The sequence below is a fragment of the Akebia trifoliata genome, chromosome 15 (assembly GCF_017979445.1).
Source record: "Akebia trifoliata isolate Shusen 1 chromosome 15, ASM1797944v1, whole genome shotgun sequence".
NCBI lineage: Eukaryota > Viridiplantae > Streptophyta > Magnoliopsida > Ranunculales > Lardizabalaceae > Akebia > Akebia trifoliata.
Window position 1 is genome coordinate 3,034,876 of NC_141389.1, and position 18,429 is coordinate 3,053,304.

General features: G+C 33.6%; 2 protein-coding genes across 3 annotated transcripts; both read left to right on the top strand.

Annotated features, from left to right (window-relative positions):
- Positions 1-3,321: 3,321 nt before the first annotated feature.
- On the top strand, positions 3,322-9,228 carry LOC147383921 (protein OBERON 4-like). Of its 2 annotated transcripts, XM_086425257.1 has the most exons (3): positions 3,322-3,505; positions 3,628-6,520; positions 8,381-9,228. In XM_086425257.1, exons 2-3 carry the CDS (start codon positions 3,631-3,633, stop codon positions 8,953-8,955), a joined length of 3,465 nt encoding a protein of 1,154 aa, XP_086281383.1. In that variant the 5' UTR covers positions 3,322-3,505; positions 3,628-3,630; the 3' UTR covers positions 8,956-9,228. The 2 variants fall into 2 exon arrangements, with proteins under 2 accessions (XP_086281383.1, XP_086281382.1); XM_086425256.1 differs by having other exon boundaries at positions 3,322-6,520.
- Positions 9,229-13,209: 3,981 nt separating this feature from the next.
- On the top strand, positions 13,210-17,540 carry LOC147383922 (uncharacterized). Its single transcript, XM_086426517.1, has 3 exons — positions 13,210-13,398; positions 16,980-17,081; positions 17,166-17,540. Exons 2-3 carry the CDS (start codon positions 16,988-16,990, stop codon positions 17,312-17,314), a joined length of 243 nt encoding a protein of 80 aa, XP_086282643.1. The 5' UTR covers positions 13,210-13,398; positions 16,980-16,987; the 3' UTR covers positions 17,315-17,540.
- Positions 17,541-18,429: the final 889 nt, after the last annotated feature.

The following is an 18,429-nucleotide window of genomic DNA, read 5'->3' on the forward strand; positions in this document are numbered from 1 at the left end:
ATGGAAGGATGACTTATAAAAATGGCTACCTAAGGGTTTGAGAAGGGTACCAAAGGAAAAGTTGCCACAAAATATTGGAAAAAGGGTTTGAGGACCTTGAAAGTAGGATACCATAATGAAAAAGCTACCACATAATGGACCAACACAAACATTGGTTTTGAAGCATGTCATGTGTTATGACCCTAATTAAAGGGACGTGGGCTTAATTTTCCACACTACCAACACCATGTTCTTTGGGAGTATTGAATAGGTTCGTATCAGAATCTTAAGTTTGAATTGTTTTCCTTATAGTTTGAAGATGCCAAGTAAGAGAAAGATAAGTTTTTTTTTTTTTTTTGGTTTTTTGTTTTTGTAGGTGAATACAATGACTTTTACGTTATCTTCTACTAGTTTCTTAAAGAAGACGACTCACCAAGTATGTATGAAAATGAACGAGATTTTTTATCAAATCCCGAAGTGGTATATCCAAATCACTCTAAATAAAATAGGGAAAATAACTAAATACACCACAATATATGATTTTCCACTAAGTGCCTCTTGATTTTTGGGCAACAACTAATTAACCCAACTAATAAGTGTTCATTAAGTTTATCGTCCACGACTATCTCTTTTACATATGTTGAGATTTTCAATGGTTAATTGCGAAATCTTTTGATGATTTAACGACAACGAGTAACAAACAAAGTACTCACTATTTCAAAGATTTAGGGAATGTTTGGTTCACAGTGTAAATCCTAATTCTCTATTCTGATTATGAATTGTCAAAATCAGATTATAAAAATTGATTTTCAAAATCTAAAATCTCGTTTGGCTACACTATTTCTAACAATTAATTTTGTGGAAAAAAATTATCCAGTTACACTTCTTGAGATCGAAAATGTGAGTACGAATATATCTCCCAAAAATTTAAAGATAATGGGTTTTTGAGGAAAAAAAATAAAGATTTTTTGAAAGAGTTGAAAAAGATGGCATTCGGGTTATTTTCCATTAGTTTTCAAGTGAATTGTATGTTGAGAAGCATCTTAAGAATAAGATTATCAATATCATTATTGTCAAAATAATAATAATAATTTTATTATTATTATTATTTTGATAATATTTATTATTATTATTATTATTATTGTTGTTGTTGTTCCAAGATGTTTTTCAAGATCGTCATAAACAGATTGTCTATGAGAATCATGAGAAACAACCTAAAATTGTTTCTGATTATGAAAAAACCAGGTCGATAATTCGAACTAAACGATGTATCAGATTCTAGAAATTGATTATGAACCAGAATCAGATTCTAGAATCCAAACCAATTGTCCTTTTACTCTTACCAAGTGAAGCATGTGTCTTGTTATCTAAAAAAGGTGCGGGTTTGTTTGATTACACATAAAAAATAGGTAGAAATTTAAAATTCAATGTAGAATTTTATTTTCTATTGTTTGATTGTTCATTTTCCTTTAAAAATGATTATCCAACCTCATATAAAAATCTAATCTTGGCTGGATTTTATTTTTTACACAACCCTTGGGAAAGAGAAAACCGACTTATATATATGTGACTCAACCCCATCTCCCCCCTTCCTCTTCCTCATCTTCTTTTTCCCTATTTTGGAAAAATTGGGGTTTGATCGTGGCTTTCCTTCTTCCTTTCTCAATGTACGCACAGGTCCGCGTGTTCTTCTTCTTTCATTTAAAAAATAGTTAAAATATAGGACGGTGTCTCGTTCCTATAATAAAGGCAAGGTGTCTACATGACACATTTTTGTTGAAGTTTAAAACACCTAGGGATCTTAACTCAGCTATGCACCCAGCGTGATGTGCTTGAAGTCCAATAAAAATGTGCCAAATAGACACCTAACGTTATTATAGGAGCGGGACACTGCTCTAAATCACGACTCTTTCAAAAACAGGGGACCTTTCTTTTTCCTCATCGCATTTTTTTTCTGAATATTTTCAAGATGCTATCAAATGGTAGAATTAATTTTTACACATGATAATTTATCAAAGGAATTTGAAATTTCCTTGAAAATAAATTTTCCTACAATCAAACAATTCCTAAATTATTTGTCATTTACTTAAAAACCAAGCCTTTTATTTATTTATTTATTATCAAATACTTAATATTTTAAAATGAAATGGAAAAGAAAATACTTGCTTCGTTTTCAATGACAAGTAAAATATTTGTTGTTTTTTTTTTTTTTCAATTATAAAACTTTGAATTCGTTGCTCTTTCAAAAATAACAACTTTTTTGCTTCATTTATTTCGTAGCTAAGAAATTGCTATTACAGTTTGTCAGATAGCGGTGATTTTTCCTATCTACATGTAGGAAATTCTATCCAAAACCAAATCTTTTGATTCTCAAAATTTCATATATTTTCCCTTACATCAAATATCTTTGTTCGAGTTTCCTTGCCCTGGGGACTTTGCCCTTTGAATTCGTCGTTCTTTCTAAAATAACAACTTTTCTGCTTCATTTATTTCATAGCTAAGAAATCATTATTACACTTTGTCTAATAGTGGTGATTTTGCCTATGTATCTGTAGGAAATCCTATCCAAAATCAACTCTTTTGATTTCAAAATTTCATATTTACTATTACATCAAATATCCTTAAGATAATGTTGAAGTAACATTAAAATATACATCGAGTGTGCATTCTAATGTGGTGGTGCACATATAACCATAGATGCTTTTCATCGAGATATGAGTAAAAAGCATCTATGGTCATGTGTGCACCACCACATAAAAATGTTAGAATCGATCTACATTTCAATGTTATTCCAGCACGACTCATATCTTTATTATAATTTCCTTGCCTTGGGAATTTTACCCCTCTGCATTCCCTCATAAAAATCATAATTCAAGAAATCAAGCCCAATATTTTGAATATAATATTCAATATATATATGAGAAGATATTTTTTGAGTTGTGTTGAAGTGACTACAAAATTCACTATGTTGATGTGGCATAATCATAGATGTTTTTTACTCTTATCTTGATGAAGAACATCTATGATTCTATACACACCCACATCAGCGAAGTGCAATGAGTTTATCGTCACTTCATCATTTTTTCTTTTAATAATTTAGAATATATATATATATATATTTGAATAATGTTGAAGTGACCTCAAGATTGTACCTCATATCGTACATCCTGACGTAAAAGTGCACAGGAACTATAAATACTTTTCATTGAGATACGAGTCAAAAAGTATCAATGGTTCCTAACACAACTCTTTTTTTATTTTTTAGGTCAAAGGTATTTGGGTTCCCAAAAATTAGGGCAATTATTTCAAAATTTAAGTGGGGTTGGGTAAAGCATCTAATGTGTCCTGGCAATGTCCATTCTCACAAAATAAAAAGACCTTCTCTTTCATTTCTTCTTCTCCTCCTCTTCCCTTGATGGATAATGTTTCCAACTTCTCTGACGCTCGCCCTAGAATCTTCGCTGGATCTCATTATTCGTCCATCTCTGCCTTCATGTCTGGTTGAATCTCTCTCTCTATAAGACTGGTAACTCATCTTCTCTTGCAAATTTGATCCATTTTTATTAAGGGTTTTAGATTTCGGATCCATGAAAATCTAGGGTTTTTGTTGTTGTTGTTGTATTTTGGGTAAATTTCTGTATTTTTTAGACTATGAAGAGATTGAGATCCTATGAAGATGATCTTGATTCGGGTGGAGAGAAAGGGATTAGTAAGGATTGGGGAAGAAGAGATCAAGTTGATCCTGACCGTTCATCGTCTCATCGAAGATTTCATTCGAAAGCTGAGAACGGTGGACGAAAGGGTTTATCGTCATCGTCCTCTTACGATCGAATGATAGACGATGATCGTGAGACCTCCCGATCGTTTCGGAAGAGAATTGATCATGATTCTGATAGTTTTCATAGAAGAAAAAGCTTTGATCGAATTTCTTCGCCTCGGAATGGCTATAGCGGTGATCGGATTCATCGGTCTGATAGCTTTTCTGGGTGTAGGAGGGAGTTCCCGAAGGGATTTAGGTCGGAGAGGGATCGATCAAGGCGAGAGGGGAGTGTTTCTTCATGGAGAAGATTTAGTGGAAGCAAAGACACTGACGATGATCTTAGGTCTGGGTTAGATTCGGGTAGAGGGAATCGGGTTGTGGTTGAGGATTTAGTGATTTTGAGATCCTCACAGAGTTCAAGAGATATTGTAAAGTCACCTCCTTGGTCGAAGGACTCGGGTGGTGAGCAATCAAAGAGTGATGATGTGAAGAAAGATAGTGGTAGTAGTGAGATGGAAGAAGGGGAATTGGAACCTGAACCTGGACCTGAACCCGAACCCGAACCCAAACCTGAACCCGAACTTCCATTTGAAGTGAACTCCGAGAAGAAGAAAGAGTTCGAGTTTGAATCTGAGGAGCAGATCGAATCGGGGATGAATTCGGAGAATGGGCAGAACCTAATACCTGAAAAGAAATTAGGGCTTGAAACAGATGATATTTCGGATGAAAATAGAATGTTGGAAACAGTTACAGATGTGGTGAATGAAATTGATAAATTACAAAAATGTGACAACAGTTGTAACGAATCTGAGGAAAAAATCGTGGGTGGGAGTTTCGGGGAAGATCGTGGGTGTTCGTCTTCCCCTAATCGTAAACTTGAAGGAATGAGTAATGGGGACAAAATTGAGGATGCGAATCTCGAGAAATCATTGCCTTTGCAGGAGGTACAAGAAGAAGAAAAAAGTATAGATCTTGAAGTTGAGGCCGAGGAAATCGATTCGATTGAGTCGGAGAAAGAGGTTACCGAAAAGAAAGAGGTTACCGAAGAAAACAGAGCACCCGAGATAACTTTGACCCTTATATCAGACAATTTAACCCAACATGGGAAAGATAAAGGTAAAAGTGTGGCTGTATCTCCCTCCTCTGAAGCCAATTCTGTGGAAAATGGTGATTGGATTGATATGGAAGGACCGTATAGTCGGGGGTTTGAGTTGTTCTCTAGTCGTATTGCTACAAGACCTGAAAAGACAAACTCTTGTGGAACCAATAAGAATAAAGATGAAAAGATGAAACCGGAGCCACTCGAGCTTTCCTTGGCCTTACCGAATGTTTTATTACCTCTCGGTTCTAATGAAGCAAACCTTGGTCCTACTTCCCCGAGTCGGGCAAGGAGTGTTCAGTCTTTAAACACGTTCCGAACGGGTTCTGATGGATTTACTGCATCGATTTCTTTTTCTGGTTCGCAGTCGTTTTTTCATAACCCTAGTTGCTCTCTCACCCAAAATTCATTTGAGAACTATGAACAATCTGTTGGCAGTCATCCTATATTTCAAGGAGTCGATCAAGTTTCTCATATCTCTTGGCCTGGGCAATCTTCGAATGATACAAAGCGCAAGGACCCCATTTATCAAAGAGTATTACTAAATGGAAACGGGTCTTCGCACGACATTTTGAGTTCTCAAGGCATGCAAGGACAACATCTTAAGGTTTCCGAGGGAAGTACTGGAGTACCTGTTGGCCTTGATCGGCAGTCGAGTCTTCAAAAACAGCTGTCAGGTGCGCTCTTAAAAAACCACACTGAAGTCAGGTCCCCTACAAACAGTGTTGGTTCTCGTGAAACTCGATCAGAGTATAGTAAGGATAAGAAGCGGTTAACTAAAGAAAGAAGTGGTGGTCTATTTAGGAGTAGTAGTAGTCAGAGAGAGATGGAGCAGCTTATGATAGGTGGACCAGGTTTCGTTGAGAGGATCATCACGATGATAGTTTCGGAACCAATGCAAGTAATGGCCCGAAGAATTCAGGAAATGACGGAGCAATCCATATCATGTCTGAAGGAGAGTGCACGTGAGATAATAGTAAGTGGAGATAAGCGCGGACAGTTAAATGGGTTTCAGAAAGAACTACAGAACAGATCTGATCTTACGTTAGAGGCACTATCGAAGACCCATCGGGCTCAACTAGAGATCTTGGTGGCTTTTAAAACTGGTCTTCAAGATTTTCTTTGGAGAGCTGATAACGTTCCTTCCTCTGATTTATCCGAGATATTTCTGAACTTGAAATGCAGAAACCTCTCATGTCGGAGTCTGATTCCAGTCGATGAATGTGAGTGCAAGGTTTGCGTGCAGAAAAATGGGTTCTGCAGTAGTTGTATGTGTCTTATTTGCTCAAAATTCGACATGGCTTTAAATACTTGTAGTTGGGTTGGCTGCGATGTTTGTCTTCATTGGTGCCATACAGATTGTGGACTTCGGCAATCTTATATAAGAAATGGGTGGAGTGCTACCGGGGCTCAAGGAACAACTGAAATGCAGTTTCATTGTGTTGCTTGCGATCATCCTTCTGAGATGTTTGGCTTTGTGAAGGAAGTTTTCAAAACTTGTGCAAAGGAATGGAAAGCGGAAACACTTTCCAAGGAACTTGAATATGTGAAGAGGATCTTTTCTGCTAGCAACGACATTAGGGGGAAACAATTGCGTGATCTCGCTGATCAGATGGTGGTCAGACTGGAAAATAAGTCCAATCTAGCTAAGGTGTACGATCGCATCATGGGATTCCTGACTGGTGAGCTCTCCTTCTTCTCCCCATAAGTAACCTCATTTTTTTTTATTGTTACAAGACATTTATTAACAAAGGATAAAATCTTTATGGGCATTATTCTTCCCTGCATATACGCAATTTTTTTGAGCTTGAATTTCTTGAGCGTTTTATAGTTTTCATATTTTTTCTGCTTGTACCATCTGATATAATGAGCTCCACGATATATGCTAGTTTAATGCCAGCTTGTTGCAGTGTTTTCAAATATCATATGCGGTGATGTGTGATCAGCATATGTTGTGCGCCTATGCGATGGCACAATAGCATATGTGATCGCATATCATGCGAAGTATTTTTTTTTTTTTTTTGTTTTGTTGTGTTTGTGTGTGTTTAATAAAAATAGGAAAAATTAGGAAATTTTGTAATCATTACACTAATTTTAGAAAATAGATTTTGCATTCCTTGTATTTTCAATTTCATTATAATTAGTTATACTTGTAGGTTTAACAAGCATTTAAGAAGGCTATACTGAAAAACTTGGAAAGAAAACCTGAAATCTTACTTCTTGGATGATGAATTCTTAATTCTTGAATATTGTAAAATCCTTCAATCTTTCTTATTGAATCTTGATTCTCATATTTGAGCTTGATGCAGATGATCTGAGGAGTAAAAGATGTAGGAAATATTGTTAGATTGTTAAAATAAAAAATAGAAGTTACAAGGAAGCTAAAATGAGAGGATAAAAGAGTTAAAATGAGAATAGAAATGGGTTAAAGTATCATAGGAATGGGAGGTGGTGATAATGAAATATCTATAAAAAAATTAGTAAACTTTTTATTTTATTTTATCGAATTGTCAAATTTTGACCATTGGAAAAATATGTCATGGTGCACTGTATTTGCCATCACATATTGTAGTATGTGAAAGCTTATGGCATGGCATACTTATGTATGCTATGGCACACTGAATAATTGCATATGATGCCATGATGGCATTTCAATTTTGTTGTCGAAGTTGGCGTACACAATCACATATGACAACATTGGCCTATTGTATTCCATGCTCGGGCCAGTGTGCCGCACATGCCATATATATATTTTTCTTTGGTAAGTGCATGTGCCATATTTATTTTTATTAGCTCTTGATCTAAGTTCATTTTTATCAGTATCTTAAATGTCACGCTGACCAGGTTCAACCAGAACTAGCTAGTCGATTGATCTGGCATGGCCTAGGAAATCTTTTGCATGGTGTGTGTGTGTGCGCATGCATGGTTGGGTGGGTGTGTATGTTCTATCAAGAACTGGGTCCATCCCGAAAACTTGGTGTCTTCTTTCTCAAAAAATGCAACTGTGGGGATCTGAACCCCATCAATAAGGCTAAGCAAACAAAACCACTTAACTACTAAATCAATGGAAAAGAAAGTCTTCATTACAGGGCTGCCATTTTTCAGTTCTTTTGACTCCACTTTCTGTGCATGATTAGAAAAAAAAGGCTCACATTATTTAATGAATCCTTTATTTATATAAAAATATGTTGTGAATTTTAGTGACTGTACATAAGTAGAATTTTATATAGACTGAATAGGGAAGCTTAAGAGCACATTTCTGGTTGCTTACATCATTGTGGTTGAACCAATGTGGAGTACAATTGGAAATGGTCAAATTAAATCAATGCAGTTGGTAAGGAATCGGTGTGTGGGGTATGTGAGATGACCATTTTTACTATAGCCAGAATATAAATTCTGTGTGTTTGTCAATCTGCCAACTATTGTTCTAATATAAATGTGCCTTTTGTTCTTGGCTATTTTGAGCAAGCTAATCTGGAACGTAAATATTGATGTTGTTATTCAATTCCCCCATCAATTTATTTTCTTTTTTTTTATGGCAGAAAATTATTCCGATATTGGTGACACTTCCGTGTTTCCTATGAAGGAGTTGCCCCATAAGAATCTGGGAGAAGGAAGCAATGGAGTTGCTCGGCCAAGCCAAGAAGTCATGTGGTTGCCTGCTATTGCTACAGAGAATATACCTTCTCATAGGCAAAATGCAAGTAGTGCTCCTTCCGGCTCAGATTGGGATCTGAATGGTAGACGTTCTGGGAATCCAGAGTTGCGGATGAATGTGGAAAAGAAGCCTGTTGTTGATGAATTGGAGAGCATTGTGAGGATAAAACAAGCAGAAGCAAAAATGTTCCAAGTCCGTGCTGATGATGCAAGAAGAGAAGCTGAAGGCCTGAAACGAATTGCAATTGCTAAGAATGAAAAAATCGAAGAAGAGTATTCAAGCCGAATTTCCAAATTACGGCTGTTTGAGGCTGAAGAAAGGCGTAAACAAAAGCTCGAAGAACTCCAAGTTTTAGAGAGAGCTCACCGCGAATACTTCAGTATGAAAATGAGGATGGAAGCGGACATTAGAGATATGTTGTTGAAAATGGAGACTACAAAACGAAATCTTAGTGCATGATATCGTTGTTGGAGAGATGTATTCTGCTCAAAGTCTTCTCCAAAACTCAGGTATAGGGTTGAGATTTATAAGTTAATGTAGCTTTTACTCCTCTCATATCCTTCATCTTCTATATGGATTTGTGATTTATCGGTGTACCATTTAGTTTCTAAGGTTAGTAACTTTTCTTTTTTGTTCAGCTAACCTGTCTGTACAGAAAATGTTTGATAACTTATGTTAGAAATGTTTCCTTTCATGGAAGCACTTTGAAATGGGAATAGAGATTCTCGCAAATTCTATAATGAGTCTTAAGGTTTTAAATGTATTGTCATCTTTGAATCCTTACCCCTAAGATTTGGGGTCTGCTAAATGAATTGTGTTCATTTAATTCTGTTCAAAGCCACTTCTGTTATTGGTGTTATAGGAACCATAGTAACAAAGAACTCTTTTTATTTTTATTTTTTTAACTGTCGTTTTGTCGTTTAAAATGCTTTTTTTTTTTTTTTTAATTTTTTTATTAATAATTCTAACGATTAAAACTATAAAATAAAATAAAAAACTTGTCTTTTTATTCTTTTAAACGTGTCTTTATATTTTGAATATATTTTTTTTTACATCTTAAACACTTTGTTTGTTCAATGATAAAAATTATAAAACCTCATTTTTTGTAGGCAGATGGTTAATTTCTAGTGTGATTGTTGTTTGTGATCTGATTCATAAATATTGTTTAATATGGATTTAAATGATAATGTCTTGATGTTGTGATTATTTATTTATTTATTTAAAAGATTTGTTGGTGGTTAAACTTTTATTTAATGATAATGTTGTGATGTTTTATTTATTTAAAAGATTCGTTGATGGTTAAACTTTTCTTTTTATATCTATTGTTTTTCCCTTTTTTGTTCTCGTTTCTTTCTCATTTTTTCCAAAGTTTTCATTCGCGGTTTTAAACCCGTATTCTGATTTATATTGAATGAATAATATATTTGAGGTATGTGATAGGTTAAACTTTATTAAGAAAAATTATAATATATTAAAATTATATTTGTTAGATCTCTTGAATAACTGACCATTCTTCTTCCAAATTTAAAAAAAAAAATCAAAAAAACAAAAAACAAAGGAGCAGAGTCTCCACAAGACATCACCTTTAGAAGAACATTCTCATTTTAAATCAATAGATCTACTTGTCAGAATACATCTTTATGTCAAACTCCTGAAAGAATGGCCCAAAGCTTCCAAGCACATGTACACTAGATGAGAAGATGGTCCTCTCTTTCTTCAGCTGATCTACTCATGATGCACCAATTAAGAATTCTGAATCTCTTACAATCAATTGTTTAACCATGAGAACCTTATCCAACAACATCGCAGTCCGACGAAGAATGCTTCCTTTGATTGGACAATCAACTCTTATTGAGATCACAATGTTTGTTCTACCTATGTGATTTCATTAGAAAAGAAGCAAACAAAATACAAGGAAAAGAAGATTTAGAATATCATCTTTACTATTATGATGAGATAAGGCGGCGTAGAAGTGGTTCGACACAAAAATTTGAATTTCAAAAATGCTCTTACCTTTACATTTAAAGTTAATACGATCAAGGCCATTTTTATCAAACACACACAAAAAAAAAATGGCAATCCCACACACGATCTTATAATCACGTTGATTAATTTTTAAAATTTATAAAAATATCTTTTTTTTTATTATGTAATCTTCAAAAATTTCTTTAATTAATATTTTAAATTACAAATAAGCTCTTCTGATGCATGTGCGATTGCATATGCCATCTTCTGGTCCTAAATTCAGAGAAAATAGAAAAGAAAACACACAAAATCAAGTAGAGTCCCTTCTACATTCATGACGTCTTTGTCTTAATGTTTCTATTTATCTAAATTGGTGTAGTTCGAACGATGTCAACAACCAAGATCATTGGCTCTTTGGTGGCAATTGTCGTACTTGTGTAAATATAACATTTTATAGATGAATAGTAACGTTTAAGGGGACATTTTTGTTATTTTATCGAACTTTTGAGGGTGAATAAATATGGATCATTCTACTCAAATCCTACACCAAAGATAAGGAATGATTTGAGGACAATCGTGATAGGGAAAGGGATAGGAAGAATGTTGGGAACCAAATTTACTACTTCCCTCCTCAAATATAAGGAAAATAGGGGGTATAGGGATCATGGTTTTAAAACTTGATTTCGTGTCTTGTCTCGTCTAGGTTTGATATTGAGTCGTCTCGGACGAGTTTTCTGATATGTTTGAGACGTCTCGTGAGACAAATCAAAAAATTAAACATGAGTCCTAAATCTCAGTAAAAGAAAAATGACTTTGTGAGTTGGTTTCGTTCAGTTTCGATATCGAGTTAACTCGAGCGATATGTCTCTATCTCGGACGAGTTTTAAAACCATGACAGGGAGACCGCTGGAGATGTTCTAACGCCATCCTCTCCCAATTATCACCCAATCTCAAAATAAAAAAATTATAGTTTTCAAACTTGACTCGTGACTCCAATATTGACCAAGTCGAGTCAACAATATGCGAATCAACTTGAACAAGTCAAATAAAAACATATTAAATTTATAAATATACAAAACGTAATTTTTATATTTTAAAATAAATAAAATGTTTAATTTTTACTCTTCACAAAAAATATTATAGACAGTTGAATAACTTGGTTGAGTTTCTGACTCAACTCGATCCATTTAAGTTAACATGTTTGAGTTGGTTCCATCAAATTTTTGCCCAAACCACCTCAAAATCCTATTAAGTTGAGTCAACTTGATCCAATTTCATGTTGATTCCACAAATTATGTTGAACCAACTCTTAATTAGAACTGAACCAATATAGGCCGATTCCACTAAATAAGAACTAGAACCAAATCAAATTGCCCACAAAATTAAACCAATCTATTTGGTTCAGCTCGGTTCTATGTATGGGTTGCCAATATCCCATAAACCAACTTAAGAGCAACATATTTGTAAGGGGAAAAAAAATTGAGACTAGGCCTATCAATAGATATTCAAAAATTTGGATTTGAATTCAAATTCGATTAAAAAAATCAAATATTATTTGAATTTTTCAGATATTGGATTCAAATTCGGATGTTATTTGAAGATTTGAATGAGTTTCGGATACGAATTCAAATATTACAAAATCCGATTCGATAATATCTGCTTCGATTGAAATATGTACGGTATGTATTCATGTTACATAATACAACTTAATTTTCATTCAAATTTTTATCTTCTCTCTCAAGCTAAAAGTCAAGAACTACCAAAGCGTGGATTTCGACTTTGTGAGCTCCATAACCACCATCTTCCACGGTCAACGAGCATCCAGGTAGATACTTTCTCTCTCTATCTTTTTCTCTCTCTCTCTCAGAGTAAAATCCTAGGTTTTTTTTACCTTCAAAATCATTCCGTTTCACCTCAAGCCAAGATAATCTTGATTTGTTTCTTGAAAATCTATATCTTCAACATTGATGTAAAAAATACTTGATGTTTGTTCAAAATTTTCATCATTTTTTCCTCAAAAATCAAAGTTTATTTGATTTTAAGATTGAAATTAGTTGAAGATTACAACTTTGAAGTTGAGAAGAATAAGAAAATCGATTTTTTTTTTTACATATTGAAGATGATGGTATAGATCAAATCTAATTTTTGTAGGATTTTTATCGGATATTCGATATATTTTTCAAATTCGAATTTGAATCTTGATTCATAACATTTGTCTAATTTCTTTGTAAAAAAATTTCAAATTTGATTCGGATATAATCACAACCGATTCGATTAGTATTTGTTTACAGCACAAGACATGTATTTAGTTTGGTTTTTAGTTTGAATCGGTTCAAGGTGCAACCCTAGTTAGGGGTGTCAATGGATAGCCGAAATCCGAATTCGAATTCAAAAATCCGGATATTATCCAAAATTTTTGGATTCGGATGTTATTTTAAAATTCGAATAAATTTCGGATACGAATTCGGATATTACGAAATCCGATCCGATATAATATACATATTATGTATTTATGTTTTACAACAAAATTTTTATATATGTATATATAAGTGTCGTGTATGCATGTTATACAACAAAACAAAACTTTTTAACTTTATCTTCTCTCACGTCTCACCACACAAGAACCAGTAGCCATTAACGAAATTTTCGGATCTCTCTCTCTCTCTCACAAAATAAAACCCTATTTTATCCGATTTTTCGGATTCGAATTCGGATACAGTACTATCCGATCGGATATCTATCCGTTGACAGCTCAAACCCTAATAAGAGTAGAATATTTAGCTAGTCAAAAGGATTGGTGTGTTGGAAGTAAAAGTTGGTGCGTTAATAGAAACTCTTTTAAATAAGGGTTTCACTTTCACCGAACCATTTTCAAAGTTTTTTATGTGGGATTGGTCACCAATTGAAGCCTAAATTTCATCCATCTTCTTTGCGTCTGTAAGTTCTCATCAAATCTCAAACTTCTAATCAAGAATTTTTTTAATGATTTTGTTCTTGCATCTGACATTCTTTTAAATTTATTTGGATCTGTGAAATGGATTTTGATTTTGAACAGTTTGGATCTCTATATTTTTGTTCTTGTTAAGTACAGATTGGATCTGATCTGATTATCATAACTTCAATTTCTCTCCCCTTCCATTGATCGATGTTTGTAACATCTAATTAAATAATTAAGGGTTTTTTTTTTTTTTTTTCCTAATGATAGATTCCATATTTCCTTCAAATCTTGTGTGTGAACATTTTTATTTATTTATTTATTTTTATTAATCTTCTTAGTTAATTTTTCCATAGGAGTCATAAGGGTACAAGAAAGATTCACCGTCAAATCCTGAAAATAAAGAAGAAAATTGAGTTGATTACACTAGGGTTTTCTTATGGTTATGTTTCTTTTTTTTTCTTAAGCTTAATTAATGTTTATTCAATTTTGATTACGTGAGATTTTTTTATTATTATTGATTTTTAGAGCAAAATATAAGATTTTATTGAAAAAGAGCAAAAGAATGATACAAAAGTGTTGAAGATTGAGATAACCTCCCAAGGTGTAGGTTACAAATCTAGGTTCTTAACAAACGTTAAATCCCAAAAAGGATACAATTGAGATGAACAAAGCACCCTTGAAATGTTATGCGTCAGGAGACGAAAATAAATACAAATAAAAATAACAGGGTAAAGAGAAATCGGGAGGAAAATCCACTATACTGTCTCTTAGAAAAGTAGTTGATAGTAGAGAAAAAAAAGAAGACAACATAGATAGACATAAATACAATGCCTATTGGAAGTATTTTACATCAAGAGGAGAAATATGGTGAAGACAACCATAGAACACTTCTCTCTTAAAAAAAATAGTCCTTGTATGAATTGAACGTGTTTGTGTTCAAAGACCGTGATGTTAAGCTAGCCATTGGATATTTGCCTTTATTGGAATTTGGAAGTGCCAAGATTACCGGTCACTAAAGAGGTGGCTTACCTAACCTACGTTAGTTTTTGAAAATCTTAATGGCAATCGCCTTGCTCCAAGAATGTGTTGCTCCATCAACAATCTTGTATATACTAACAACATGGTATTAGTTTTTATTTATTTATATTCCTATGATATATGATAACATGGTTACATTCCATTGATATCAAACGGAAATATTATGGGAATATTTCCATTCCCACAGAAGTAATTTTCTTGTTAATATTGTATTTCAATTTGAAAAATAAACATTTTGAATTATGTATGATTTTGACAAATTTAGTGGTAAATAAGACACCTTTTGGGACATTGCATATATATATATATTTGTAGGCGGCGGTTCATGGGACATAATTAAAAACAAATGTAAAAACAATCATTTTTCAAAATATGGGTTAGAAGCTTCAGATTGGGCTGATTTTTTGTGAAGTAGATCTTCTAAACTTCTAAAAAATCAGTTCAATCTGAAACTTCTAAATCCATCAAAAGTGGTTTACAAATTATTGGTAAAAAATCGATGGTCCACATTCTATATCACTTTTGATGGGGTTAGAAGGTTTGGATTGGGCTGATTTTTTGTGAGTCAGTTCAATCCAAAACTTCTTACCCATATTTTGAAAAATGATTGTTTTTTACTTATGTCCCTTGAACGCTTCCCATATATACATATAAGACATGCAACTTATGAAAAAAGATCTGTAAATTGTAAATGGTTATCAACGATGTTCGTAAAGGCATGTGAGGTTTACGACTCAGGCATGCCTTGGAGTGAGGTGTAAGGGAAAAAAATGTAAGACAACATTTGAGCCATGCACCTCAAACCAAGAGACGCCTAGAATGCTTACACCTCTGTGTGTGCCATGACTGAAGTGTATGTATCTTCTTAATTTTTCTGTGTTTTTCTTGTTTTTATGGCTACATGTTTATGTCATTTTCTATTTTCTTCTTTTCTCTTCTTCTTATTATATTCTTTCATCTTTTCTTCTATTTCTTTTTTCTTTTTGTTTGTTATTGGCATGCAACATAATTGTAGCATTAAAACTAGATATGATATTGAATATAAGATAGTAATATATGCAAATAAAGTTGTTGGATTGATTTGTTTCATGAATAAATTTGCAATATTTAGTATAATGTTGTGAAAGTTATTTAAAAAATAGTCTTTACTTAAAAAAATTTCATGCACTTTGAGGCTTGTGCCCAGCCAACCAAGTTCGTCGATTCAACATTGGTCATGAGACCCCTTATATTGTAATTATTATTATTTAAAAAAAAAAATTGTACTTCAATACAATGGTTATGAAAACTTAAATGTTTAAATCATGGTCAAATTTGAGTTTTTATAAAGAATTTTTTTAGGTATATTATGACAAGGTTTGGTGGAAGTCTTACAGATGAATGTTGACATTGTTTTTATTACTTTCGATGGTTGTTTTCATTGTATTATGGTGAATTATGAATGTGTTTTATGCTTTTTTTTTTCTCCCATGTCCTAAAGTATCAATATACCTTTTATATGTTTTTCCATGATTCCAAATCTAGCAATTATGTTGCTCCTGCAACCAAAAAACAATGACAACTTAGGTTCAAAACCAGCCTTGTCCGCTCCCTCTTGCTTCCGGTCTTAAAATAGTTCGAACTCTATTGTTTTTAGGTTCATCCAAAGTCCCTTCTTGTTGAATAACTGACCATTCTTCTTCCAAATTAAACAAAAAAAAAACAAAAATCAAAGGAGTGGAGCCTCCACAAGACATCAGCTTTAGAAGAACGTTCTCGTTTTAAATCAATAAATCTACTTGTCAGAGTACATCTTATGTCAAACTTTTGAAAGAATGGCCCAAAGCGTCTAAGCACATGTACACTGGATGAGAAGATGGTCCTTTTTTTCTTCAGCCGAACTACACATGATTCACCAATTAAGAATTCTGAATCACTTGCTATCAATTGTTTAATCCTAAGAACCTTATCCAACATGGCAGTCCGACAAAGAATGCTGCCTTTGATTGGGCAATCAACTCCTATGGAGATCACAATGTTTGTTGTACCTATGTGTGATTTATTTATTTTGATAAGCATACGATTTCATTAGAAAAGAAGCAAACAAAATACAAGAAAAAAGGAGGCTCAGAATATTATCTTTACTACTATAATGAGAGAAGGTGGAGTAGAAGTGGTTCGACACCAAAATTTGGAGATCTTAAAAATGCCCACCTTTACATTTAAAGTTAATATAATCAGAGGATCATTTTGGTCAAAAACCAAGAAAATTGCAATCTCACTATCCTATAATCACGTTGGCTAGCTTTCAAAATTGCAAAAGTATCATTTTTTAGTATGTAATCTTCAAAGGTTCTTTTGATACATGTGTGTTTTCGTATTTGGTTTTCCTCTTTGCAATATATTATACTTATAAAAAAAAAAAATACATGTGTGTTTTCACGTGTTGTCTTCTAGTCCTAAATTCAGATAAAATAGAAAAGAAAGCACACAACAGGTAGAGTCCCTTCTACATCTCGTGACGTCTCTGTCTTAATGTTTCTATTTATTTAAATTGGTGCAGTTCGAACAATGTCAGCAACCAAAATCATTGGCTCTGTGGTGGCAACCAGCGTACTAGCATATGCATTGGATACTTGGATATCTGACGGTAAGCTGTTTGGAGGTAAGTTGTGTTATATACTCTAAGCATCGTTTCACATTGAAGACATTTATCAGTTTTACGTATATCTCTTGGGACTGAAACCAGGCACCACACCCAAAACTGTTGCGGAAAAAGAATGGTGGGAAGAAACTGATAAGAAGTTTCAGGCATGGCCCCGTACAGCGGGCCCACCAGTGGTGATGAACCCCATTACTCGCCAGAATTTCATTGTTAAAGCCCATTCTGAATCTTGAAGGCATGACTTTGGCCTTATTTTATTTTATTTTTCTATCTGCTTCGATGGAGCATCAATTGATTTGAGTCGGTTTCATCATTTTTAAATGAGAGATTACTTCATATATAGTCCATGATCATTACTGATGATTTTTTTTAGACAATGTTGGAATTGGATCTGAATAATCTGACTTTGTAATAAAATGCTCGTTCTTTACAATGGGATTTTAGTTTCATTGTTACCAACTCTTGTTATCAACGCATTTAAATTAGAGAGTTGGCAATTTTTTTTGTTATTTACTGAGGAATTGGTGTGGCATTAACAAAAGTTGGTGCGGCAAAAGTAGTTCTCTTTTAAAATTATTGTGTGGGTGAGAGGTCATGCTTTCAAACAAGAGCATTAAGGGATGTAGAGCCATCATTTAATTTAGATAGATTCTATTGTCAGACCCCAATTAGGACATCTTGGGGTGGAGTTAGCACAAGTTGGTGTGGCAATAGAAGCTCTCTTAATTTAACATCTTGGCTATTTGGTCTTTTCTTCCAAAGATTTGCTCTATTACGCTTGGTCGGAGCCAAGTCTTCAATTATTGAAAGTGAGTATTTTTATCCTTCTTCACCATCTTCATTCATGTTTTTTAGGTTTTCTTCTCGACCTTTTAGAATTTTCAATTTTAATATTTCTTCTAAATTGGGGTTATAATTGATTTTCATTGAACATTTTTAAACTATCTCATTTTTTTAAGAATTTTGATAAAATCATGCTCGAGTGACCACAAAATTGGATGTCATATCGTACATCTTGACATGAAAGTGGATATGAATCATAGATGCTTTGTCACTTGTATCTTTGAGAAAAAGAATCTATGATTCTCATACACTTTCACGTCACGATATGAGGTCTAATCTTAAGGTCATTTCAGCATTTTTCTTTTTGATAACATGTGCATGAAGGGCACACATTAAATTATATTAAATGCACTTCTAAGCTTTATTTTCTTATAAAAACTCAATTATTTTTCCAACCAATAGTACCCTCTAATGCTTATTTCTAAGGTGTATTTAATGCATCTTAACATTTGCCCTTAGGACACAGTTAAGAAAACCCTTTTTCAAAATCTAGTTGAAGGTTTTT

What these genes read in the sequence shown, in the direction of transcription:
- LOC147383921 (XM_086425256.1), top strand. Translation starts at nt 3,631, where the DNA reads ATGAAGAGATTGAGATCCTATGAAGATGATCTTGATTCGGGTGGAGAG. An exon ending in CATCATGGGATTCCTGACTG is followed by an intron (nt 6,521 to 8,380) that starts GTGAGCTCTCCT and finishes TTTTTATGGCAG; the next exon opens with AAAATTATTCCGATATTGGT.
- LOC147383922 (XM_086426517.1), top strand. Translation starts at nt 16,988, where the DNA reads ATGTCAGCAACCAAAATCATTGGCTCTGTGGTGGCAACCAGCGTACTA. An exon ending in TGACGGTAAGCTGTTTGGAG is followed by an intron (nt 17,082 to 17,165) that starts GTAAGTTGTGTT and finishes GACTGAAACCAG; the next exon opens with GCACCACACCCAAAACTGTT.